The 27,986-nt window shown below is 44.5% G+C and overlaps 2 protein-coding genes across 4 annotated transcripts; one reads left to right on the forward strand and one right to left on the reverse strand.

Moving 5' to 3' along the window:
• Positions 1 to 483: 483 nt before the first annotated feature.
• On the reverse strand, positions 484 to 5,201 carry LOC124034106 (synaptobrevin homolog YKT6-like). Of its 2 annotated transcripts, none has more exons than XM_046346851.1 (8): positions 5,071 to 5,201; positions 4,518 to 4,688; positions 4,209 to 4,291; positions 4,017 to 4,117; positions 3,739 to 3,843; positions 2,522 to 2,587; positions 2,230 to 2,331; positions 484 to 2,033 (listed from the first exon to the last, which is right to left on the reverse strand). In XM_046346851.1, the coding sequence occupies exons 2-8, from the start codon at positions 4,619 to 4,621 to the stop codon at positions 1,998 to 2,000; spliced, it is 597 nt and encodes a 198-aa protein (XP_046202807.1). In that variant the 5' UTR covers positions 4,622 to 4,688; positions 5,071 to 5,201; the 3' UTR covers positions 484 to 1,997. The 2 variants fall into 2 exon arrangements, with proteins under 2 accessions (XP_046202807.1, XP_046202806.1); XM_046346850.1 differs by having other exon boundaries at positions 4,984 to 5,156.
• A 10,632-nt stretch (positions 5,202 to 15,833) lies between these two features.
• LOC124034107 (hexokinase-4-like) lies at positions 15,834 to 20,908 on the forward strand. Of its 2 annotated transcripts, XM_046346852.1 has the most exons (10): positions 15,834 to 16,027; positions 16,718 to 16,880; positions 17,137 to 17,291; positions 17,432 to 17,551; positions 17,685 to 17,780; positions 17,931 to 18,030; positions 18,353 to 18,536; positions 19,320 to 19,475; positions 19,673 to 19,906; positions 20,012 to 20,908. In XM_046346852.1, exons 1-10 carry the CDS (start codon positions 15,947 to 15,949, stop codon positions 20,157 to 20,159), a joined length of 1,437 nt encoding a protein of 478 aa, XP_046202808.1. In that variant the 5' UTR covers positions 15,834 to 15,946; the 3' UTR covers positions 20,160 to 20,908. The 2 variants fall into 2 exon arrangements, with proteins under 2 accessions (XP_046202808.1, XP_046202809.1); XM_046346853.1 differs by lacking the exon at positions 15,834 to 16,027 and having other exon boundaries at positions 16,764 to 16,880; positions 17,076 to 17,291.
• The last annotated feature ends 7,078 nt before the right edge of the window (positions 20,909 to 27,986 follow it).

Below are 27,986 nucleotides of genomic sequence, written 5' to 3' on the forward strand. Positions count from 1 at the left end.
ATGAAAGTGGAAAAAATACTTATTCACCAGATGTTGAAGAATATATGTTTTTTTTTCACCCAGTTTATGCGTCCTTTACGTGCAAATCGAAACACTGAAGTTTCCAACTTGCTAATTTATACACGTGCCATGTTCAACTAGTTAACAAGTCGGACATTTTAGATTTCAGATTAGCACATGATAATTTGGAGATTAGTTTTGAGAGTTTGACATAAGCATGTACAAGGGTCGTAGAAGTATCTTTCATTGGAAACACTGGGGTCAAATGACCTGTTTCCCTACTCAAATGAGAAACAGGTTTCAAGATACAACATTATCTGGAGAGAATATATAGTCAGCCTACGATTGCACAGACGTTGTGACGTAAAGCAATAAGAGCAGTTAAAGTCTGACTAATTATGCCTTTGCACACAGTCACAAACAATTACACATACACACAACCAGGTCATACACACAAAATAAGGCAGCAAGATATACCACATCTAAAATATCAAAGGCCTCTCTTTATCTCACATATCCGCTGGGGTCTGGAAACACAATGACAACCTGAAGCCATTTCTGCAACAACAACAAAAAATCAAATGGGTATGTTTAATACTGATCACAAAAAATGAGTGATCTGTGAGTGTGTTGTGCACACAAAGCTGAGGCTGTTACAGAAAACAGAATACATTGATAGAAATATTTGTAAAACGCACACGATTCAGTGTTATGCTGAAAAGGGAATCTTGTCTGTTCTATACATTACATGTCTACCTGCAACATTACAAGCATTGCTCACCATGAAATAATAACCTCCGGTAGTAATTTCCTTGTTCCAAAAGTGAAGTTAACTACCCAACAATGTGTTGTCATGATCATTCAGTTAAGAGTTGAAATCCAATCCAGATGTAGTATGTTCACACTGCCAACAGGGGGCAGAGCTGCAGACATAAGGCTGCAGTAGAACACCTAATAATAATAATAATAATAATAATAATGGTGGAGCAAAACACATTGGTGGATCGTGGCTGATTCATTATGTGCCATGTCTTACGCCTTTGTCCAGACTAGAAACACAACAGCTTTAGAAGGATTACAAAGTCAGAGTTTCCCTCCAATAGGACACTTTCCAAACACATACTCCTACGTAGGGGGACTTCAATCTAACCCCATATTTTAATAAGGCTTTGTCTATCAATGAGAATCTGTGGACATCACTACACAATGTTCTATAAGTACAGGCCACCGCATTTTAGTTCAACATAAGTTCACCCGCTTGAGCTACAATACCAATAAACTTATGAATTTGAAAAACCTGGGAATGTTTCAAAGTTTTCACGTCTTCATAGAGAACAACAAAACATCAATGGGTTACATATTGTTGTTTTGATTAGGTTACATAATCAAAACACTACTCCAATTAATGTCCTGTAGAAATGAGCTTTGAAAACAAACTCAAGAGGATTTGATCATGGAGTTATGTTGTCTCAGGCCCTGAACCACGAATGTGAGGAAACCGTGTCATCTACAGGGCAGAGGAGATAAAATGTCACTACCAGACCTTAATGAGATCACCAGCATCCTGCGAGTTACTGCATTGAGTACAGAGGGAGATTGTCAGGGTTTCTTTAACGCCAAGCATGAGATGAAAACTCCCAGAAAGCTGAGTTCAAACTCAGATTAAGACTCTGATACAGTCTGAATTCAGGAAACGGTTTAAGACATTTTGAACAACAAACACGTCCTGGCTGGCTATGGACCTCCTCAAAACACCTTTTGAACTGTTACAATGAAGCCAATATGTATATCTTCCTGATGAAACCCCACCAGTCCCACATCCTCTCCTCTTCCCCAGTAAGCATGTAAAGAAATTCCAGAGATCCCACTTCCTCCCTCCCCTGCGCCCTCCCAGAGACTGAGTGGAGGCCATTCGGTCTCCTGGAGGCTGGGGCACGATGGAAGTTGTAGAATGAGCAGAAAGGCCAAGAGATATATCCAAGAAGACACTCAGAACATCACATGACCTCACAGCATGAGTTCTGCTTCCGTGCCTGTTGGATAGAAAACACAGACAAAGTGACTGATCAGCGATTACAATATCAATTTTACACTGAGAAGGATACATATGTAATGGAAATTAGCCTTAATAAAATGTGTAGCAAATTAAATTGGGATAAAAGTAGCCCAAGTTTAATCTAAGATGCTGTGATTATTTGAACTGAAGAGCGCAGTTCAGTCACCACTCACAGTCTTATAAAAGACTTTAGACTGGTTCCCCAGGTGTTCAGACTTCTGCACCAGGTCATCCAGCTTCTCCCCTCTCTCCAACAGAGACTCCATGGTGTTGTGCTGCAGAGACAATCACAGCCCAGTCCACTTCATATACAGCATCCTACCAACCACAGGCACTAACAGTATCAGACATGCAGTAGTGCAAGCTTCCTACACAGGGGGGAAATGTTCTAAGCTTATCTAAATCTTATCCCCATGATGGGAGATGTTTTGGAGTTGTACGTGAGTGTCGACTAAAGTGTCTCACCAAAATGATTTTTGTCTCGTCTAGCTCAGCCTGCACTTTGGTCATCGCATCTGCCTCTCTGGGGTTCTGAGGAGAGAACACAAATTCTGTCAAACTTTCACAATCATCCAAGAAGAAAACATGAAGGACTCAAAGTAGGGTTGGTTGTTCAAGTGTTATTTTATTAATCTATGTGCAACGTACACTACTGTTCAAAAGTTAGGGTCACTTAAATGTCCTTGTTTTTAGAAAAGCATTTTTTTTGTTCATTAAAATAACATCAAATTGATCAGTAACACCGTGTAGACATTGTTAATGTTGTAAATGACCATTGTAGCTGGAAACGGCTGATAAAAAAAAATAAAACAAATGGAATATCTACATAGGTGTACAGAGGCCCATTATCAGTAACCATCACTCCTGTGTTCCAATGACACACTGTGTTGATCCAAGTTGATCATTTTAAAAGGCTAATTGATCATTAGAAAACCCTTTTGCAATTGTGTTAGAACAGCTGAAAACTGTTGTTCTGATTAAAGAATAAATAAAACTGGCCTTCTGACTAGTTGAGTATCTGGAGCAGCAGCATTTGTGGGTTCGATTACAGGCTCAAAATGGCCAGAAACAAAGAACTTTCTGAGGAAACTCCGTCTATTCTTGTTCTGATAAATAAAGGCTATTCCATGAGAGAAATTGCCAATAATCTGAAGATCTCGTACAACGCTGTGTAATACTCCCTTCACAGAACAGCGCAAACGGGCTCTAAACGGAATAGAAAGAGGAATGGGAGGCCCCGGTGCACAACTGAGCAAGAGGACAAGTCCTCAACTGGCAGCTTCATTAAATAGTGCCCGCATAACACCAATCTCAACGTCAACAGTGAAGAGGCGACTCCGGGATGCTGGCCCTCTCGGCAAAGTTGCAAAGAAGGAGCCTTATCTCAGACTGGCCAATAAAAAAGAAAAGATTAAGATGGGCAAAAGAACAGACACTGGACAGAAGAAGACCTCTGCCTAGAAGGCCAGCATGCCGGAGTCGCCTCCTCACTGCTGATGTTGAGACTGGTGTTTTGATGGTAAGATTCACAATGTCTACACGGTATTTCTGATCAATTTGATATTTTAATGAACAAAAAATTTGATTTTCTTTAAAAAACAAGGACATTTCTAAGTGACCCCAAACATTTGAATGGTAGTGCATTTAGTGTGTCTATTTCAGAGACAGGATGCCATGTGTACCTGGTATTTGGCCAGGTGGATGTCCAGGGCTTTGTAGTTGATGGTGTCTGGGTTTCCAGATGGCCAGTCTATACTTTCCACTTGCCTGGAGAACTCCTCTAGCACCTACATGATCAAACATCAATCTAGAACAGCTGAAAACGTAAAAAATAAAGCCGAAAGGGCCTAGCGAGGAGCAATAACTTTGGAAGAAACCTTGAGAGGAACAAGACCCAGAACAGAGTAAAATTCTTCACTTGTTGCTAAGGAGGTAATGCACCTCTTGGCAGTGTACCCACTTTGTCTAGTAGTGTGAAGGCGACTCTTTGGGGGTACTCGCTGTCTGCTATCACCACCGCACTCAGACTGTCATTCCTCACATACACATGGCACAGGTACTCTGGAGGGAGGAAAGGGTAGAAATTATAGGTGTCCTCACATAACAAATAAAAAACTCCCATATGCTATAGCCCAATGTATCAGGGCTTAACCTTGTTCTTTGACTGAGGCTCGGCTGCCGTGTGCAGAACGCTCCACAATCAAGGCGCTGGTGAAGGTCATGAACTCTTGGACACTGCCAAAACCAAACACAAACAATCGTGAAAACATTGTTGGATTTCTTGTCAATTTTAATGAAGTCTAAACCAATGACAGGTTTAAGATAGGCTATTATTCATGACAAGGGTGTTAACTTCTTCATCTGTCCTGATGTACAAGTTCAAATCAGTGAAGATGGAAGGAAGGAACCCCCTTCAACTATTGAGATGCACATCAGCCCATGTGCCAAGAGGAAGACCCACCTGGAGCGCTGGAAGAAACTGAAGGAGGAGAGGTCATATGCGGATTTGAGGAGATTGGATTTAGTCGCTCCTTTGTGGAGAACGCTTAGGCTGTACAGCTTCATGATGACGCAGACAGTCCCAGGGCTATGACTGGCGTGTCCCAGCGCAGCAGCCTAGAGGGCTCAATGTCTACATGTCAGGAAAGGGACACAAATTCAAATCACATGAGCCAAACCATCCGTACAGCCACACAATACATAAGCTGCAAGGTAGCTTACTGTCTACTACACACATACTCTACAATCGAAACGATTGCCGAACTAACTAACGCTACCACGATAGACATGTTTATCGACATGTAGCTACCGTTCTCGCCATATTTTTGTGCTGCTTGCTAGCTAACGTTAGCACAATTGTTGTTGTTGTCAGCTAAACTAAGTGCCAAGAACGATGGAGCGAGCTCAAGTTCCCTTGTCGTACTTACTTGCCAGAGAAGACTGCACTAAATGGTTTGTTAACTGTTGAGAATAAAATACCAACTGAATTATTCCATAATAACTTAGTGAACGACCTGTAGGAAGTTATCAGTATTATGACCAGTTCGTCTCTTTCTTGCCACACCAACCACGTCACGATCTAAGCAATGTCCCACAGGGTAATTGTTCCGGAATGCAACACGGCCTCGTTACAATTCTGTGTACAGTTCCTACTTCCAGATCGCTTGTGCTTGAGGTGTGAAAAAGTAAGCATAGGAAAATGTTGTGTTGCGTGTAGGCTTACTATCAGCATTTTTTACGTCTACTTGCTGAGCGGTTCTAATAAAATAAAATAAATACATGGGACACAATGTATATTTTGTTTTTATAACTGATTTATGCATAGGCCTAGTTTTCACAATTTCAGCCAGCAGCAGGTAGACTATTCTTATTACCCATATTATCTACAATCCCAGCCACACAACCAAATGTACAGATGTATTTGTGACTATATAATAAATAGTTTACTATAGGTACTGGCCTAAATTATGATGCCTAATGTTTTCATGTATATCTTTTCTATAGGCCTACTGTAACATGTCAACAACATGGGCTGCGGGCAAATCAAATCATCAAATCAAATTGTATTTGTCACATACACATGGTTAGCAGATGTTAATGCGACTGTAGCGAAATGCTTGTGCTTCTAGTTCCGACAATGCAGTAATAACCAACAAGTAATCTAACTAACAATTTCAAAACTACTGTCTTATACACAGTGTAAGGGGATAAAGAATACGTACATAAAGATATATGAATGAGTGATGGTACAGAGCAGCATAGGCAAGATACAGTAGATGGTATCGAGTACAGTATATACATATGAGATGAGTATGTAAACAAAGTGGCATAGTTAAAGTGGCTAGTGATACATGTATTACATAAGGATGCAGTAGATGATATAGAGTACAGTATATACGTATGCATATGAGATGAATAATGTAGGGTATGTAACATTATATAAGGTAGCATTGTTTAAAGTGGCTAGTGATATGTTTTACATCATTTCCCATCAATTCCCATTATTAAAGTGGCTGGAGTTGAGTCAGTGTCAGTGTCAGTGTGTTGGCAGCAGCCACTCAATGTTAGTGGTGGCTGTTTAACAGTCTGATGGCCTTGAGATAGAAGCTGTTTTTCAGTCTCTCGGTCCCAGCTTTGATGCACCTGTACTGACCTCGCCTTCTGGATGATAGCGGGGTGAACAGGCAGTGGCTCGGGTGGTTGTTGTCCTTGATGATCTTTATGGCCTTCCTGTAACATCGGGTGGTGTAGGTGTCCTGGAGGGCAGGTAGTTTGCCCCCTGGTGATGCGTTGTGCAGACCTCACTACCACGCCAGGATACTCTCGATTGTGCATCTATAGAGGTTTGTGAGTGCTTTTGGTGACAAGCCGAACTTCAGCCTTCTTCACGGTGCTGTCTGTGTGAGTGGACCAATTCAGTTTGTCTGTGATGTGTATGCCGAGGAACTTAAAACTTGCTACCCTCTCCACTACTGTTCCATCGATGTGGATAGGGGGGTGTTCCCTCTGCTGTTTCCTGAAGTCCACAATCATCTCCTTAGTTTTGTTGACGTTGAGTGTGAGGTTATTTTCCTGACACCACATTCCGAGGGCCCTCACCTCCTCCCTGTAGGCCGTCTCGTCGTTGTTGGTAATCAAGCCTACCACTGTTGTGTCGTCCGCAAACTTGATGATTGAGTTGGAGGCGTGCGTGGCCACGCAGTCATGGGTGAACAGGGAGTACAGGAGAGGGCTCAGAACGCACCCTTGTGGGGCCCCAGTGTTGAGGATCAGCGGGGTGGAGATGTTGTTGCCTACCCTCACCACCTGGGGGCGGCCCATCAGGAAGTCCAGCACCCAGTTGCACAGGACGGGGTCGAGACCCAGGGTCTCGAGCTTGATGACGAGCTTGGAGGGTACTAGCCCCAAGGTTAGAGCATTGGACCAGTAACCGAAAGGTAGCTGATAATGGGTACCCTGGCTGTGACCCCACTCCCTGCTGGTGTCACAGGCATAGCTCTGGGAAGTAGGGATTCTGAGGGTACCCCCCCCCCCCCACTTTGAGCCTCTATAACTTTCTCACTCATCATCATTCACGATTTATTCATTCATGATTATCTGTAATCATGGCAGCATACTAGTGTTCTGATTATCTGTAATCATGGCAGCATACTAGTGTTCAGAAACATATTCTATTCTTATTTAGAATAAAAGTGCGTCCAAAATGCCACATGATTTACCATTCATTTCTATTGGACACAATATAATCCGGAAACACAACCAAAACAAACTGCAAATCTATCCAAGAAGTTTGGAGATGTATGTAATGATTGCGTGCTAGGAATTTGGGACCATACTCAAATTTTGACTGCTTTAATACACTACACTATAAGTGAATTTGTCCAAATACTTATAACACCTTCAAATGGGAGGGACTAGATACAAAAATAACTTTAATTTCTAAACGGTAAAACAGACATATATGAAAAAACCCTCAAATAAAAGGTGACATTCTGTACTGTTGCCTCATATTAAACATTTTGTAACGGCTCTCTTCTATCTCGGACCAAAATGCAGCGTGATGGTGATTCATGATATTTTAATGAAGGAAAAACTATACATACAGAAACTACAAAAATAACGAAATGAAATAACGAAAACCGAAACAGCCCTATCTGGTGCAAACACAAAGACAGGAACAATCACCCACGAAACACTCACAGAATATGGCTGCCTAAATATTGCTCCCAATCAGAGACAACGAAAATCACCTGACTCTGATTGAGAACCGCCTCAGGCAGCCATAGACTACGTAGACACACCACAATAACCCATGTCACACCCTGGCCTGACCAAATAAATAAATAAAACACAAAATACTAAGACCAAGGCCTGACAGAACCCCCCCCCCCCCCCCCCAGGGTGCGGACTCCCGGACGCACCTCAAAACCATAGGGAGGGTCCGGGTGGGCGTCTGCCCATGGTGGCGGCTCCGGCTCGGGACGTGGACCCCACTCCATAAATGTCTTAGTTCCTCCCCCTCGCGTCCTGGGATAGTCCACCCTCGCCGCCGACCATGGCCTAGTAGTCCTCACCCAGAACCCCACTGGACTGAGGGGCAGCTCGTGACTGAGGGGCAGCTCGGGACTGAGGGGCAGCTCGGGACTGAGAGGAAGCCCAGCACTGAGAGGAAGCCCAGCACTGAGAGGAAGCTCAGGCAGGTAGTTGGCTCCGGCAGATCCTGGCTGGCTGGCGGATCTGGAAGAGCCTGGTTGACTGGCAGATCTGGAAGAGTCTGGTTGACTGGCAGATCTGGAAGAGTCTGGTTGACTGGCAGATCTGGAAGAGTCTGGCTGACTGGCAGATCTGGAAGAGTCTGGCTGACTGGCAGATCTGGAAGAGTCTGGCTGACTGGCAGATCTGGAAGAGTCTGGCTGACTGGCGGATCTAGCTGCTCTGGCTGCTCCATGCAGACTGGCAGCTCTGGCTGCTCCATGCAGACTGGCAGCTCTGGCTGCTCTATGCAGACTGGCAGCTCCATGCAGACTGGCAGCTCTGGCTGCTTTATGCAGACTGGCAGCTCTATGCAGACTGGCAGCTCTGGCTGCTCCATGCAACCTGGCAGCTCTGGCTGCTCCATGCAGACTGGCAGCTCAGGCTGCTCATGCAGACTGGCAGCGCAGGCTGCGCTGAACAGCCAGAAGACTCCAGCAGTGCTGTAGAGGAGGAAGGCTCTGGAAGTGCTGAACAGGCGGGAGACTCCAGCAGCGCTGTAGAGGAGAAAGGCTCTGATAGCGCTAGACAGGCGGGAGACTCCGACAGCGCTGGAGAGGCGAGGCGCACTGTAGGCCTGATGCATGGTGCTGGCACTGGTGGAACTGGACCGAGAACACGCACAGGAAGCCTGGTGCGGGGAGCTGCCACTGGAGGACTGGTCTGTGGAGGTGGCTCTGGATAGACCGGGCCGTGCAGGCGCACTGGAGCTCTTGAGCACCAAGCCTGCCCATCCTTACCTGGCTCGATGCCCACTCTAGCCCGGCCAATACGAAGAGCTGGTATGAACCGCACCGGGCTATGCACCCGCACTGGAAACACCATGCGCTCCATAGCATAACACGGTGCCGGTCTCTCTAGCCCCCCGGTAAGCACAGGGAGTTTGAGCAGGTCTCCTACCTGGCATAGCCATACTCCCTGTGAGCCCCCCCCCAATACATTTTTGGGGCTGACTCTCAGGCTTCCATCCGCGTCGCCGTGCTGCCTCCTCATACCAGCGCCTCTCCGCTTTCATCGCCTCCAGTTCTTCCTTGGGGCGGCGATATTCTCCAGGCTGAGCCCAAGGTCCTTCACCGTCCAGTTCGTCCTCCCATGTCCAGTCCCTCTCTCGCTGTACCTTGGTGCAGCTGCACTCCCCTGGTTTAGCCCAGGGTCCTCTCCCGTCGAGGATTTCCTCCCAAGTCCAGAAATTCTTGTTGCGCTGCTGCTGCTGCAGTTGCCTGTTACCACGCCACTTGGTCCGAGTGTGGTGGGTGATTCTGTAACGGCTTTCTTCTATCTCCTCCTCTGACGAAGAGGTAGAACAAGGATCGGACCAAAATACAGCGTGATGGTGATTCATGATATTTTAATGAAGGAAAAACTATACATACAGAAACTACAAAAATAACGAAATGAAATAACGAAAACCGAAACAGCCCTATCTGGTGCAAACACAAAGACAGGAACAATCACCCACGAAACACTCACAGAATATGGCTGCCTAAATATGGCTCCCAATAAGAGACAACGAAAATCACCTGACTCTGATTGAGAACCGCCTCAGGCAGCCATAGACTACGTAAACACCCCACAAAACCCCAAGACAAAAAAGACACCACAATAACCCATGTCACACCCTGGCCTGACCAAATAAATAAAGAAAACACAAAATACTAAGACCAAGGCGAGACACATTTGGGGTTCTATTTTGACAATCTTAATGCAATGGTAAATCTAAGCACTGGCGGTAGAGCTATAAATCAGGGGGTGTGTCTGAAATATGTTTTTGCTATTTGTACAGCCGGAATTATTAGCGCAATAGCTGGCGTTGGCTCAATGGCCAATCAAAGTGTTCCATGGCTTACAGCTGCATGTATTTGTCTCAAGTTCTCTAGGTTATTGACAGTCTTTGCATTGTCATCAACTCCAATTCACCTGGGGGCAAGGAATATTCTCGTCCTAGTCCATTGCGGATTAATACTACTGTTTATTAAATAGCATAGGCAACAGTAACGACTTGTAGAATGGTGCCAGAGGGGATAGTTGATGTTTTATGTGCTCCCAACCAACTGTTTTATTTTATTTATATTTTTGTGTTGTTGGTAACTTATTTTTTAACATTTTTTAACTTATTTTGTACATTATGTTGCTGCTAACATCTCTTATGACCAAAAATAACTTCGGATTACAGTGATTACCCACCACGAACTGGTAGCAGCTTTTTCCTTTAACAAGTCTGAAGGGTCCGACGTGAAGGAAAAACTGCTTTCCCGGGAACAGGCCCAAATCCTCATCATTTGCGTGAAGAGAAGACAATGAAAAAGGGGGCGGAGGTCGGGCTGCCTTCTGAGAATTTGTAGGCGACTGAGTAAGCCCCCACTGCCATATGTTCTATTGGCAAACATGCAGTCATTGGACAATAACATTGATGACCTACGAGCAAGCTTAAACTACCAACGGGACATTTAAAACTGTAATATCTTTTGTTTCACCGAGTTGTGGCTAAACAACGACATGAACAACATACAGTTGGTAGGTTTTACACTGTATCGCCACGATAGAACAGTAACCTCTGGTAAGACAAGGGGTGGCGGTTTATGTATATTTGTAAACAACAGCTGGTGCACGATATCTAAGGAAGTCACAAGGTTTTGCTCACCTGAGGTAGAGTATCTCATGATGAGCTGTAGACCACACTATCTACCTAGAGAGTTTTCATTTTAAAAATTGTAGCTGTTTACATACCACCACAGACCGATGCTGGCACTAAGACCGCACTCAATGAGCTGTATACGGTCATAAGCAAACAGTAAAACGCTCTTCCAGAGGTGGCGCTCTTAGTGGCCGGGGACCTTAATGCAGGGAAACTTAAATCCGTCTTACCAAATTACTATCAGCATGTTAAATGTGCAACCAGAGAGAAAACAACTCTAGACCACATTTACTCCACACACAGAGATGCGTACAAAGCTCTCCCTTGCCCTCCATTTGGCATATCTGACCATAATTCTATTCTCCTGATTCCTGCTTACAAGCAAACATTAAGCAGGAAGTACCAGTGACTAGATCAATAAAAAAGTGGTCAGTTTAAGCAGATGTTAAGCTACAGGACTGTTTTGCTAGCACAGACAGGAATATGTTCCGGGATTCTTCCGATGGCATTGACTCTGTACAGGTAACCCTGTATATAGCCTCGCTATTCTTATTTTACTGCTGCTCTTTAATTATTATTATTATTTTTCGTATTTGTTTATTTTTTTTAAACTGTGTTTTTGATTAGGGCTTTTACTGTAAGTAAGTATTTCACTGTAAGGTCTACAGCTGTTGTATTCAGGGCATGTGACAAATAAAATTTGATTTGACTTGACTGATAGCAAAAAAAATCCCTGATCTCAAATCCAAAATGCTGGGGTATATATCCAGATTAAACGTTTTAGCTTCACTGTCCAAATAAATAAGTATAAATAAGTAAAGGAGTGTATAAAACCCCCACAAATTATTATTATTAGGCTTATTAGGACAGGTCATGAGTAGACAGTGACCTTTCGATCGGGTATAGGCCTTGCCACTTCTGATTTCTCACCACTCTCATTTGTTGTTTTCCTAAGTAATTTTGCTTAATTTAACAATTTCCTCCTGGCCACTTAACTCGGTGCTAAGTGCTTTCCATACTAGAAGTGTGCAGATAAATTATTGACTCCCAGGGCAGCGAATTGAAAACGTTGGGCACGGAGACGGTGAAAGAAAGCTACTGTGAGCATATGTTGACAGGGTGGTTGTGGCAGGATAAGGGGTGTTTTCCTCCCCCTTTAATTTGACAGTTTTGGTTGCTATAGATTTTGGAGAAAAAAAATGTAGGCTAAGAGCTTTGGAGGTGTATGTGAAATTGTTTTCTCACACGGAAAAGCAATACAACATTTATTTTTGGATATACATTGAGGTTACTTGGATGGAGATTATTTGAATGTTACTGCTACACTTTGGGATCTGAGGACCATGGTGAGAAGGACTTGATTTTATCTGAGGTTGAATCGGGTTTTTTTGGCCACTTCTGTTATTGATGGCCGCAGTGGATGCGTCATGAACTACAAAAGCGCACAAATGAATAAAAAACGTTTATTTTAGGACTGGCCTATACAGACTTTTCCAGGCATTTGAGTGAACACTTTTAACTGAAATAGTGTTTGTTTATTTATATAGGCCTTTAGTGTGTATTATTTTACAGAATAACTAGCCTAACAGCAGACAATGTTGTCCACTGAGGAACTGGTTGGACATAAATCATTTGGACACTCCTCAAACACATGTTCAATAGGCCTGTATTCACAGATGAAGATTCAAGACCAACTGCTACTTTCCAACCTGCTCTCGTAGCCCAACTGGACAACACGCTTACTGTTCCACAGCAGACAGCACCCATGACCGGGCAGGACATGTATGATATGGATCCTCATAGGATGGATAAGGTAAAAAATATTGGGATGATTTTATCCATTTAATGGAAGATTCCCTGAAGGGCCGCTTTAAGTTGTCTTATTTAGAAAGTCTCCTTCCAGGGCAATGGAAAATCCTACTTTCTAGCAAACTGAGTTTTAGAAGCATAAAAATAAATCACTGCCAAAGTCCATTAAAGCATGAAACAGGGTATCAGATAAGGTGTATATGAAAAATGAATTATCAGGCTATTTAGATTACTTGCCTACAGTATTTAACATTCTAAATGTGGCATTGTACAAGTAGTACTATTTTTGCTTTACTTTTGAGAGATGACTTTTGCAATTTTTGGTTTTTAAGAAGGTGGATGTGTTAGCTGAATGACTGTAGACATTTGTTATGAATAAAAAGTGGGTGGTTTTATGTGGTCTCATCTGAGGAGTGAGGCAGGTGAATGGAAGCCTTGCCCATCAGGCCATCTCAGCAAACAGCCCAGTAGGAGAGCTCTAACTGGGTTAAATTAGCCGTCAAAGTCAGCTATGGAGAAGTACTTGCCACACATTCAGGTTCCATCCATAAAAGGACCTGACACCAATCAAACATGGATGGATTTGTCAAACAGCAGCATGCATGTGTGTGTGTGCCTGTGGGCGTGTGTGTGCCTGTGTGTGTGCCTGTGTGTGTGCCTGTGTGTGTGCCTGTGTGTGTGCCTGTGTGTGTGTGTGTGTGTGTGTGTGTGTGTGTGTGTGTGTGTGTGTGTGTGTGTGTGTGTGTGTGTGTGTGTGTGTGTGTGTGTGTGTGTGTGTGTGTGTGTGTGTGTGTGTGTGTGTGTGTGTGTGTGTGTGTGTGTGTGTGTGTTACAGTAACACCTATAGCATCATTGGAAGGTTGAATTAAGATCCTCACCTCTTTTCTGATTTATGTTGCACATGTGCATGTTGGGGGGGTGGCTATTCAATCAAACTTTAAACACAATAAAACATATTCTTCATGTTTGAATTCATAATACAGTACAATGATTTATTACACAAGATTATACTGATAAAGAATAAAGAATATGGAATGTTTGAATGAACTCAATCTCTTATTATTGTGGAAACAGGTCGAGTCAAATATAATCTGGACTTGTGCCAGCCTCTACTGAAGATCTTTGTTCATGCAGTTGTGTACATGCATGAGCTACCAATTAATTTAGCTAATTCAGTTTCTATCTTTGAGATTCTCCCTGTAAGTGCTATATAAATTAAAGCGCTATTTGAATTAAATCCATGATTCATCTCCCGATAAGGCAAGTTGTAGTTGACAAAGTGTGTGTCAGCCTGTTGGTAAGAGTTACTGTTGCATTTATTCTGAAATCAGGAGAAAGGGGCACTCAGGAAAGGGTCACCACAGCTATTTTTGGAGTTGTTTTTGACAGTACCATTGGTCATGTCTAAAATTAAACATTTTCGGGTGATAAGCACAGGAGACCTTTGCCTACAAAGCTTCATTATTGATTTTAGCGGTCATTCAACTTTGCAGTGCGCTAAATTTAGATGCTTTGACATCTAATATTGAGCTAGTTAAACAATGACTAAGACTTTGAATACAGCAATATTACACACTTTATACCAGTGTCTGATCTGCCTCCCTATGTGAAGATATCTTAGTACTGTAGGTACATATATACATATACATATATATATATATATATATATATATATATATATATATATATATATATATATATATATATATATACTGTAAATCATGTTCCTGTGAGAGGCTTCTGTTGAACCCAATGAAATAGGTCACACCTTTGCCACGTTTTCTAAGCAAACACAGTCATCTATGAATGTCAACTACTTCTATGTCAATGACTAAGCTCAAATGACCATGTTACCTGTTCTACTAACCAGACAAACTTCCAAGTCTGGTCATTCATGCCATCAAATGGATACAGTGGAAATTAATGTAGGTTACTTGTACTAGAAATTCTGTTAAATAGCAACAGTAATAGTTAGCTGTATGTCTTTTCAAAGGTTTTAGTTTAGATCAACCTTACCCTGTCTGATTAAATGTATTTTTTGCCTGCTTTTGGGTTTGTCATTACGCATATGAAAGATTTTCTTACTGTAATACATTGCTGTTCAAATTGACCTGTGGTGATAATTCACATTCTATAGCGTAGCAAGCTACAGTGCCTTCAGGAAGTATTCACACCCCTTGACTTTTTCCACATTTTGTTGTGTTATAAAATGGGATTGAAATGGTTTGAATTGTATTTTTTTTGTCAACAATCTACATAAAATACTATGTAATGTCAAAGTGGACAATGTATGAAAAATCAAACCCTAATACATCTTGATTAGATACGGTAAGTATTCAACCCCCTGAGTCAATACATGTTAGGATCACCTTTGGCAGTGATTAGAGCTGTGAGCCTTTCTGGGTGAGTCTAAGAGCTTTACAAGCCTATATTGTTCAACATTTGCCCATTACTCTTTAAAAAATTCTTCAAGCTCTGTCATATTGGTTATTGATCATTGCTAGACAACCATTTTCAGGTCTTGCCATAGATTTTCAAGCAGATTTAAGTCAACTCCGTAACTAGGCCTCGCAGGAACATTCACTGTCTTCTTGGTAAAACCTCTGTCCTCTGAAAATGTGTCCTTGTGTTTTAGGTTATTGTCCTGCTGAAAGGTGAATTCATCTCCCAGTGTCTGGTGGAAAACAGACTGAACCAGCTTTTTCTCTAGGATTGTGCCTGTGCTTAGCTGATTCTGTTTCTTTTTTATCCTGAAAAACTCCCCAGTCCTTAACGATTACAAGCATACCCATAACATGATGCATCCACCACTATACTTTAAAATATGGAAAGTGGTACTCGGTAACGTGTTCTATTGGATTTGCCCCAAACATAAAACGTTGTATTCAGGGAAAAAAATGAATTGTTTTGTCAATTTCTTTTGCAGTATTACTAGAGTCATATTGTCTCAGAAATTGTAGATATCATCTGACCACATGTCCTTGGCTAGATGGGGTGAAGGGTTAGGGGGTGGGCATTTGTGTGGGCCTCCATCTTTCCCCGGCCAGCCCCCTTTACCAGAGCATAAAAACAGCCGAGGTCCTCATTCAACTACATTTACAGTTCACTGACTCTGCATACACACACACTCATGCCAAACACACACTCACCACACACCTAGATACACACGCGAGTGATTTAGAGAGCTAGACAATATGCTGTGCGTCAGCTCCTTCATGGGCCAGATGGGGAAGATGCCTTGTAGCCTCAGCTCTGTGCTAGAGACAGTCATCATGGTAAGATACACATTTCTGAAGAGTTTAGGTCAGAAATTCTGAATAATCTCATTTGGGTTTGGTTTACTTGAGTTGATTAAGTTTTCAAAAAATAATTTGAACATTATTGCCTTAACAATGTTATAATTTGACTTTCTACTCTGCATGAATGTTGTCTGAATTAACTCAAGTCTTCACACATATACTGCTCCATGTTGTTTGAGAGGAAGTTATGGGTGAGAAGGTTTGTCAGACGTTCAGTTTACTACTTTGTCCTCTTTGTGAAATACCTGGATGAAACTGTGTATCTTGGTGGCGAAATGTATTTCAGAGCCACCATAACACAGAGCATACAGCATGACGCAACTTATATGTCTTTGAAATTATTCCGCTTTTTAAAAATTGGTTTTCAAAGCTTCTGTTTCCGCAGCTGATATTTTAGATGAATAAACATTAGAGAGAGAAAGGGCTGAAGTTAAACATGAAATAGATCTTCCTTATCCTTACCCTTACTGTCATTCTTCACACTTTCCTTTACTGTGCTTTAAATTCTGTACTCTACTCATGACGTGCGTATGTAAAGTGTCCTTGAACTTGAGAAATGCCACACCTGAAGTTCCGTTGGGTAAATCATGTTATTCTATTCTCAGGGTATTCTAGGAATGAATATTATGATGGTTACTTGTGAGGGCTCTGTCCCTCCCTCCCCAGGTGGAGCAGATCCTGTCAGAGTTCAGGCTGAAGAAGGAGCAGTTGAAGGAGGTGATGAAGAGGATGATGAGGGAGATGGACCGGGGACTGCGTGTAGAGACGCACCAGGAGGCCAGTGTCAAAATGCTGCCCACCTACGTCTGTTCTACCCCTGAAGGATCAGGTAGAGGCATATACCTCGTTTATATCATGCTTTCTTGTGAAATAACAATGCAAATGCATGATACCTAGGCTATTTGTACTAAATGGGTGATGGCACATGAAAGAACATGACATTTCTTATTAGATTTATTTGACATTCAATTTGTAGTGCTTTAAAAAAACAAAAAAATAAGATAGAACAATGTTCTTATTCCAGAAACCCCTGCTGTGTGTGTTTGATCCTATATGACACCGTTCTGTGTGTTGCGCTGTGTCAGAGGTGGGTGATTTCCTGGCCCTGGACCTGGGGGGGACTAACTTCCGTGTGATGTTGGTGAAGGTGGGGGAGGATGAGGAGAGGGGATGGAAGGTGGAGACCAAACACCAGATGTACTCCATCCCTGAGGACGCCATGACAGGCACGGCTGAGATGGTGAGAGTGCAGTGTACTTAGAAGTGTTCACCCAGAACTGCACTGTGTCGACTCGTGTAATCAGTGTCCCCCATAAATCATCATGACTCACCATCCTCTCTCTCCCTTCATCCTTTTCCCTCCTTCCCCTCTCTTTTCAGCTCTTTGACTACATTGCTGAGTGTATATCAGACTTCCTGAACAGACAACACATCAAGCACAAGAAGCTTCCTCTGGGATTCACCTTCTCCTTTCCTGTACGACACGAGAACATAGACAAGGTTGGAGATGGACTAAGTACAAGATCTGCACAGGGCACAGACTTCAGATTATTTGATACGCAAGTGACTATCTGAGTATCTGAGTTAGTGTCTGAGCCCTGCTACCAACCCAAACCCTCTGTGTTCCTCCCAGGGCATCCTACTGAACTGGACCAAAGGGTTCAAGGCGTCTGGAGCAGAGGGTAACAACGTGGTGGGACTACTGAGAGATGCCATCAAGAGGAGAGGGGTAGGATTTTCACTTCAGGATTAGGATTCTATGTTTATGATACATAGAATAATAGATATGTTGTGATGGACATGCTATGATACATTTGTAAAACATGCGTATTAGATTCATGCAAATAGAGCCGGACTGAAATGTTCCTTTACTCTTCAGGACTTTGAGATGGACGTCGTTGCCATGGTGAACGATACAGTTGCCACCATGATATCCTGTTACTATGAGGACCGCAGCTGCGAAGTGGGAATGATTGTGGGTAAGGATGCACACGCACGCGCGCACGGACGCACGCACACACACACACACACACACACACACACACACACACACACACACACACACACACACACACACACACACACACACACACACACACACACACACACACACACACACACACACACACACACACACACACACACACACACACACACACACACACACACACACAGGTTTATCAGCAATTTATCTCATGTTACCTACCAGCTCTCTACCTCTCCTTATAGCCTACTATGTTGCTATTTGTCTGTAATACGACACACAAATCAAATGTAATATGAGCATTGTCCTGTCCTCAGGTACTGGGTGTAACGCTTGCTACATGGAGGAGATGCGGACAGTGGAGCTGGTGGAGGGGGAAGAGGGGAGGATGTGTGTGAACACAGAGTGGGGGGCCTTCGGAGCCAACGGAGAGCTGGTGGAGTTTAGATTGGAGTACGACAGGGTGGTGGATGAGACATCACTCAACCCTGGACAACAACTGTGAGTATTGGGCCTTACACTGTTTATCTCAGCACAATAACCTAATTAGGCCTTCCAAAGTTTAGGAATCTCCACTGGTGATAAAACTTCCTTTAATTGGCATAAAATGGCTAAAATAATTGAGTACCTAGTTTTTCTTGTGCAGTACTGGTTGCATGTATATCCAGACATGTATAAATGTGTCCATTCTTAGAGCTCAAAGTATGTGAGAGTCAAGAGTTTCTGAAAGACCTGTACTTTCCTGTGACACAATGCACATGCAGCCTGAGGATGAGTACAGGTGAAAATGTGCCTCTCTCTCTCACCTGTCTACAACACTCACCTGACACTAACCTGCAGCCTATGTGTGGTCACTAGGTAACCCTCTTGTTTTCCAAGTCGAGGCTAGTGGCAGCCCAGTCACTACACATCAGGGTCAGATTAATGAGCTCCTGTCCAGCGCTAGCTAATGTCAGCCAGGCTAATGGCTGTTTACCGTCTACTCTGACAGGCCCTTGACACGGGCAACCGCTGAGCTGAGCCTCACTCACTCTAGCACTTTATCTCTCTCTCCGCCCCACAGCGACCACACCGAGAGATCGCTCTCCTGCTTTTCAATCTCTCACTTTCTTGTTTCTCCCCGGCCTCGCTGGGAAATGATGATGACAGGGATGTCGGTTCACGTGTTGTGTGACGCACAGCTCTTTTTCTCTCTTCCTCCATCCACTTGCTCTGCCCCGCTGCGTCCCTCAACTCTCCCTTCTGCCCCCTTTCTCTCTTCTTTCCTCGCCATCGCTCCCGTAGCTATGAGAAGCTGATCAGTGGGAAGTACATGGGAGAGCTGGTGCGGCTGGTATTGTTGAAGCTGGTGAACGAGGAGTTGCTGTTTAACGGAGAAGCCTCTGACCTGCTGAAGACTCGCGGCAGCTTTGAGACGCGCTACGTCTCCCAGATAGAGAGGTGAGGGGTCACGACACAACAATGACGTTAGAATTACAACTGTCACCACTATTACAATGCCATCGACACAGTTCCAACACTTTGTGTCAGTGACTGTCTTCTGTCCGAGCCAGTCAAAGCTTCCCTCACTAAGTCTAAGCCTGTGTTCTCTCCCTCACTAAGTCTAAGCCTGTGTTCTCTCCCTGTGTGTTCCTCAGTGACTCTGGAGACAGGAAGCAGATCTACAACATCCTGTCTACGCTGGGCGTGTTGCCGTCGGAGCTGGACTGTGACATAGTGCGTCTAGCTTGTGAGAGCGTGTCCACGCGGGCAGCACACATGTGTGGGGCGGGGTTAGCCGGCGTCATCAACCGTATGAGAGAACGCCGCAGCCAGGCGGTGTTGAAGATCACTGTGGGCATCGACGGCTCCGTCTACAAACTCCACCCCTGGTGAGGAGGGAGAAGGGAGAGGGAGTCACCAAGTATAATGTTAGTCATATCTAGCGTCAATGTCATGTTTTTTATTCTAACTCTGCTATTAATCTCCCTCCACAGTTTCCAGGACAGGTTCCACAAAGTTGTGCGGGAGCTGACGCCTCACTGTGACATCACCTTCATCCAATCAGAGGAAGGGAGTGGCCGTGGGGCAGCACTTATCTCGGCAGTAGCCTGTAAGATGGCAGCGTGCATGCTGACACCCTGAGATTCGTAACAGCCTCCCACCTATAGGGGACGATGCAGGTGAACCAGGCTTAACTCTGACCTCATACAGTAAATTATACCTCATCTAGGGTGATCCAGCTCTGGCCTCCTCTTGAAGCTTTCACAGAGTAATCTGTAACTCCTCATTGGTGAGAGAAGCAATACGGGTGTGGATAACTGACTGTACATAGAAATAACCCCACCACACAGCACACACAACATGGGAAACACAGAGACAGATTCAATCATCACTTTTCCCAGTGTACAGTATTATACAGATGTCTTTTTGAACTGATGAGCCTCTGAAAATTCCCTGCAGTCCCACAATGCATAAGTGGTGAGTCCCAGAAAGTAAATGAACCCTTGTTTAAACATGTTCTCAAGCTTCCACTGATTGCAGGTATTTAAAGCTTGATTAATAATGTAACATAATGTTAAAGGGAAAAAGATTGGCATTGATTTATAGCATCAGTATGTTTTTTAGTCTGATGCTTTTTGTTTAATCCAGAGATGTTACCGTATATCATTTAAAACTAAGGGATTATCCATTTCAAGTGTATTGCAGTGCAGTCTTTCACTTACTGTTCGTGGGAAATTAAATATTTCTTTGATAGTGTATTTATAAAAGTTCTGTATCTGTGATGAGCGTAAAGGTCTTAATTCCTATTATGTATATCTAAGAATGATAATGTGCTTTGTAATGTGACAATTTTTTATTGTTGTAAGTAAAGTTGCTGCAACATACAAATATTTTGTTGTGTGCCTATCATCATTTGAAATTGAAGGGGCCAAATAACTGAAGTGGCTTTAGTGTACATGACCACATTCTGTCATAAAGAACTGTCAAGTTTCTGTTTAGTAAAGTGAGCAACTCACACAAAGTTTCCCAGGCAAACACCCAATGCAACTAAATAGGACTGTAAACTACAGTCATACTCAGTGGTGTAAAGTACTTAAGTAAAAATGCTTGAAAGTTCTACTTAAGTCGTTTTTTAGGGTATCGCTACTTTACTATATATATTTTTGACTACTTTTACTTCACTACATTCCTAATAAAAATGATGTACTTTTAACTCCATACATTTTCCCTGGCACCCAAAAGGACTCATTACATTTTGAATGCTTAGCAGGACAAGAAATGGTCTAATTCACAAACTTATCAAGAGAACATCCCTGGTCATGGCTGATACCTCTGATCTGGCGGACTCACTAAACACATGATTCATTTGTAAATGAGAGAGAGAGAGAGAGAGAGAGAGAGAGAGAGAGAGAGAGAGAGAGAGAGAGAGAGAGAGAGAGAGAGAGAGAGAGAGAGAGAGAGAGAGAGAGATTCAGAGTTCCAAATTGAGCAGCTGCTGAAAAATGAGCTCCTGTATATATTGAGATTTAAATGTTTTTTTAGAGTGAAGTACATCGAAAAAAATCAAGAGTAAACTGCAAGACTCAATAGAAGACAAAACAAGGAACAAACCAAAAAGACAGGCTTTTGGTAAGTTATCTTAGCTAGCTGAATTGTTAGCTGAATTGTTTACTTGTTGCAAACAGAGAAGAAGAGCTAGCTTACAAAGAATAACAACAAAAAATATCAAACAGAACAAACCAAAAAGACAGGCTTTTGAAAAAGTAACTATTTTTCATAAAATTGTACAGTTATCTTAGCTAGCTGAATTGTTAGCTGAATTGTTTACTTGTTGCTAAGCAGTTGCTAGGGACTCTCCTGGAAGAAGATAGCTAGCTTACAAAGAATAACAACAAAAAATATCTAGTTAACAGAAGAAAGGAAGATAAAATAAGGACAAAATAAGGACAGAAGAAAAAGGAAAAGAAAGAGGACAACAAAGTGAAACAGTCCTCTAAAGAAACAAGAGACCATAATACAAGAAACAGCACTTCTATTGCAACATTGTAGCCAACAGCACCAGCGTTGCTATGGAAATTGTTTACGCACCAGACATCCAAACAGAGAAAGCTAAGAAAAGTTTCAAAGGTTTGTTGATGGGACAGAACCATGAATGCCTGTTTGCAGATCTTACCAGTTACAAAACAAGAGCAAATTAAATTTTTAATACCAATCGAGGGAACATATGGAAAAATGTTATTTGCAACCATTTCCCTTTCTCAAAAAAGACTATGTTATTTGCAACCATTTCCCTTTCTCAAAAAAGAGGGGCATCAGCCAAGGATGTCAGATCAGCATTTTTGAAGAAGCTGACCAGAGCAACACATATCAAACAGTAAACTTATATAATAATGGAACTGTATTGATACAAGGCAATGATTCAAGCCTCCAGGCTTTTGAGAATAGGTTTGCTAGCCTAAAAGCAGACGCTGACATCATCTCAGAAACTGAGGAAAAAGTCAAGGAGGGAGATGGAGAAACGCAGACCCCAATGGTCTCTGTGACCCAGCAGGAAGCCCTCAATGTCCCTTTACCTACCTCACCTGCAACAGACAGAGTCAAGGACATGTCAATTTCAATAAGAACACCTGCTATGCAATGTTTCCACAACACCCTCTCTCTAGTCGAAGCTGTCATGCAGGTGAAAGAGAACCCAAAAGCGAATTAACAGAAACAGAGTTTATTCAAGTCCAAACAGAAAACGACAAATCCTGAATCCTTAACAGGAAATGTCCAAACAGGGAATAACAGAAATCCTCTAGTCTGTAGAGGGGAATAACAGGAGAAGCGGCCACAGACTGCAGGTCGCTTCGGGTAGGCGCAGGCCGTAGCTGACAGAGACACCTGCTCACACGCAGCATCTGATGAAGGCAAAAACACGACAGGACAGGGCGATACACAATCACAGCACGGTGAATACTAAACGAGGAACCGACGGGACAGGAACGGAACACAAAGGAATAAATAGGGACTCCAATCAGGGGAAAGGATCGGGAACAGGTGTGGGAAGACTAAATGATGATTAGGGGAATAGGAACAGCTGGGAGCAGGAACGGAACGATAGAGAGAAGAGAGAGCGAGAGAGTGAGAGAGGGAGGGGGAGAGAGAGGGATAGAATGAGGGAAAGAACCTAACAAGACCAGTAGAGGGAAACGAACAGAATGGGGAGCACAGGGACAAGACATGATAATAAATGACAAACATGACAGTACCCCCCCACTCACCGAGCGCCTCCTGGCGCACTCGAGGAGGAATCCTGGCGGCAACGGAGGAAATCATCGATGAGTGAACGGTCCAGCACGTCCCGAGACGGAACCCAACTCCTCTCCTCAGGACCGTAACCCTCCCAATCCACTAAGTATTGGTGACCCCGTCCCCGAGAACGCATGTCCATGATCTTATGTACCTTGTAAATAGGTGCGCTCTCGACAAGGACGGGAGGGGGGGAGGGAAGACGAACGGGGGTGCGAAGAAAGGGCTTAACACAGGAGACATGGAAGACAGGATGGACGCGACGAAGATGTCGCGGAAGAAGCAGTCGCACAGCGACAGGATTGACGACCTGGGAGACACGGAACGGACCAATGAACCGCGGAGTCAACTTACGAGAAGCTGTCGTAAGAGGAAGGTTGCGAGTGGAAAGCCACACTCTCTGGCCGCAACAATACCTTGGACTCTTAATCCTGCGTTTATTGGCGGCTCTCACAGTCTTCCCCGCAGACAAAGGCAGACCGGTAATGAAGTCTAAGGCGATGTGAGACCATGGTCGAGAAGGAATGGGGAGCGGTCTGAGACGACCGGCAGGAGGAGAGTTACCCGACTTAGTCTGCGCGCAGTCCGAACAAGCAGCCACGAAACGGCGCGTGTCACGCTCCTGAGTCGGCCACCAAAAGCGCTGGCGAATAGACGCAAGAGTGCCTCGAACACCGGGATGACCAGCTAACTTGGCAGAGTGAGCCCACTGAAGAACAGCCAGACGAGTGGAAACAGGAACGAAAAGGAGGTTACTAGGACAAGCGCGCGGCGACGCAGTGTGCGTGAGTGCTTGCTTAACCTGTCTTTCAATTCCCCAGACTGTTAACCCGACAACACGCCCATAAGGAAGAATCCCCTCGGGATCAGTAGAAGCCACAGAAGAACTAAACAGACGGGATAAGGCATCAGGCTTGGTGTTCTTGCTACCCGGACGGTAAGAAATCACAAACTCGAAACGAGCGAAAAACAACGCCCAACGAGCTTGACGGGCATTAAGTCGTTTGGCAGAACGGATGTACTCAAGGTTCTTATGGTCTGTCCAAACGACAAAAGGAACGGTCGCCCCCTCCAACCACTGTCGCCATTCGCCTAGGGCTAAGCGGATGGCGAGCAGTTCACGGTTACCCACATCATAGTTGCGCTCAGATGGCGACAGGCGATGAGAAAAATAAGCGCAAGGATGAACCTTATCGTCAGACTGGAAGCGCTGGGATAGAATGGCTCCCACGCCTACCTCTGAAGCGTCAACCTCGACAATGAATTGTCTAGTGACGTCAGGAGTAACGAGGATAGGAGCGGACGTAAAACGTTCTTTTAGAAGATCAAAAGCTCCCTGGGCGGAACCGGACCACTTAAAACACGTCTTGACAGAAGTAAGAGCTGTGAGAGGGGCAGCAACTTGACCGAAATTACGAATGAAACGCCGATAGAAATTAGCGAAACCTAAAAAGCGCTGCAACTCGACACGTGACCTTGGAACGGGCCAATCACTGACAGCTTGGACCTTAGCGGAATCCATCTGAATGCCTTCAGCGGAAATAACGGAACCGAGAAAAGTAACGGAGGAGACATGAAAAGAGCACTTCTCAGCCTTTACGTAGAGACAATTCTCTAAAAGGCGCTGTAGAACACGTCGAACGTGCTGAACATGAATCTCGAGTGACGGAGAAAAAATCAGGATATCGTCAAGATAGACAAAAACAAAGATGTTCAGCATGTCTCTCAGAACATCATTAACTAATGCCTGAAAAACAGCTGGCGCATTGGCGAGACCGAACGGCAGAACCCGGTACTCAAAATGCCCTAACGGAGTGTTAAACGCCGTTTTCCACTCGTCCCCCTCTCTGATGCGCACGAGATGGTAAGCGTTACGAAGGTCCAACTTAGTAAAGCACCTGGCTCCCTGCAGAATCTCGAAGGCTGATGACATAAGGGGAAGCGGATAACGATTCTTAACCGTTATGTCATTCAGCCCTCGATAATCCACGCAGGGGCGCAGAGTACCGTCCTTCTTCTTAACAAAAAGAACCCCGCCCCGGCCGGAGAAGAAGAAGGCACTATGGTACCGGCGTCAAGAGACACAGACAAATAATCCTCAAGAGCCTTACGTTCGGGAGCCGACAGAGAGTATAGTCTACCTCGAGGAGGAGTGGTCCCCGGAAGGAGATCAATACTACAATCATACGACCGGTGAGGAGGAAGGGAGTTGGCTCGGGACCGACTGAAGACCGTGCGCAGATCATGATATTCCTCCGGCACTCCTGTCAAATCGCCAGGTTCCTCCTGAGAAGTAGGGACAGAAGAAACGGGAGGGATGGCAGACATTAAACACTTCACATGACAAGAAACGTTCCAGGATAGGATAGAATTACTAGACCAATTAATAGAAGGATTATGACATACTAGCCAGGGATGACCCAAAACAACAGGTGTAAACGGTGAACGGAAAATCAAAAAAGAAATAGTCTCACTGTGGTTACCAGATACTGTGAGAGTTAAAGGTAGTGTCTCAAATTTGATACTGGGAAGATGACTACCATCTAAGGCAAACATGGGCGTAGGCTTGTCTAACGGTCTGAAAGGAATGTTATGTTTCCGAACCCATGCTTCGTCCATGAAACAACCCTCAGCCCCAGAGTCAATCAAGGCACTGCATGTAGCACCCGAACCGGTCCAGCGTAGATGGACCGACATAGTAGTACAAGATCTAGATGAAGAGACCTGAGTAGTAGCGCTCACCAGTAGCCCTCCGCTTACTGATGGGCTCTGGCCTCTTACTGGACATGAATTAACAAAATGTCCAGCAACTCCGCAATAGAGGCACAGGCGGTTGGTGATCCTCCGTTCCCTCTCCTTAGTCGAGATGCGAATCCCTCCCAGCTGCATGGGCTCAGTCTCAAAGCCAGAGGAGGGAGATGGTTGCGATGCGGAGCAGGGAAACACCGTTGATGCGAGCTCTCTTCCACGAGCCCGGTGACGAAGATCTACCCGTCGTTCTATGCGGATGGCGAGAGCAATCAAAGAGTCCACATCTGAAGGAACCTCCCGGGAGAGAATCTCATCCTTAACCACTGCGTGGAGTCCCTCCAGAAAACGAGCGAGCAGCGCCGGCTCGTTCCACTCACTAGAGGCAGCAAGAGTGCGAAACTCAATAGAATAATCCGTTATGGACCGTTCACCTTGGCATAAGGAAGCCAGGGCCCTAGAAGCCTCCCTACCAAAAACTGAACGGTCAAAAACCCGAATCATCTCCTCTTTAAAGTTCTGGAACTTGTTAGAGCAATCAGCCCTTGCCTCCCAGATAGCTGTGCCCCATTCTCGAGCCCGGCCAGTAAGGAGTGAAATGACGTAAGCAACCCGAGCTCTCTCTCTAGAGTATGTGTTGGGTTGGAGAGAGAACACAATCTCACACTGCGTGAGAAAGGAGCGGCACTCAGTGGGCTGCCCGGAGTAGCAAGGTGGGTTATTAACCCTAGGTTCTGGAGGCTCGGCAGGCCAGGAAGTAACAGGTGGCACGAGACGTAGACTCTGGAACTGTCCAGAGAGGTCGGAAACCTGAGCGGCCAGGTTCTCCACGGCATGGCGAGCAGCAGACAATTCCTGCTCGTGTCTGCCGAGCATGGCTCCTTGGATCTTGACGGCAGTGTAACGAGCGTCTGAAGTCGCTGGGTCCATTCCTTGGTCGGTTCCTTCTGTCATGCAGGTGAAAGAGGACCCAAAAGCGACTTAACAGAAACAGAGTTTATTCAAGTCCAAACAGAAAACGACAAATCCTGAATCCTTAACAGGAAATGTCCAAACAGGGAATAACAGAAATCCTCTAGTCTGTAGAGGGGAATAACAGGAGAAGCGGCCACAGACTGCAGGTCGCTTCGGGTAGGCGCAGGCCGTAGCTGACAGAGACACCTGCTCACACGCAGCATCTGATGAAGGCAAAAACACGACAGGACAGGGCGATACACAATCACAGCACGGTGAATACTAAACGAGGAACCGACGGGACAGGAACGGAACACAAAGGAATAAATAGGGACTCCAATCAGGGGAAAGGATCGGGAACAGGTGTGGGAAGACTAAATGATGATTAGGGGAATAGGAACAGCTGGGAGCAGGAACGGAACGATAGAGAGAAGAGAGAGCGAGAGAGTGAGAGAGGGAGGGGGAGAGAGAGGGATAGAATGAGGGAAAGAACCTAACAAGACCAGTAGAGGGAAACGAACAGAATGGGGAGCACAGGGACAAGACATGATAATAAATGACAAACATGACAGAAGCAGAGGTCATAGAACTCAGAGAGAACAAGCTTCAAGAGGAGGACACTGTCCAGAAACTAAAAGAAGAGATGAAACATTTCAGGGAGGAGAGCAGAGCATCTATTGCTAAATTAGAAAGCAGAATGGACAAGCTAAGTCAGACAAATGATGACCTCAGAGACCATCTGAGCACAACAAGAAAGGAGCTCGAACAAAAAGAGAGGTACATTGACACCCTCAACTGGCAGAGAGTCATTGTGTCCTCTGCATCTAGAGAACATGTCCACCAGCTTGGTACAACACAAGCAGAACCTGAGACCAGCATGGCCTCCACCACACAGCCTGATGACACTGCACCAGCCTACCAGTCTGCTCCAGCCCAGGTCAACCTACCAGCCTCTCAGTCTGCTCCAGCCCAGGT

The sequence above is a fragment of the Oncorhynchus gorbuscha genome, linkage group LG04, assembly GCF_021184085.1.
Source record: "Oncorhynchus gorbuscha isolate QuinsamMale2020 ecotype Even-year linkage group LG04, OgorEven_v1.0, whole genome shotgun sequence".
Classification (NCBI taxonomy): Eukaryota; Metazoa; Chordata; class Actinopteri; order Salmoniformes; family Salmonidae; genus Oncorhynchus; species Oncorhynchus gorbuscha.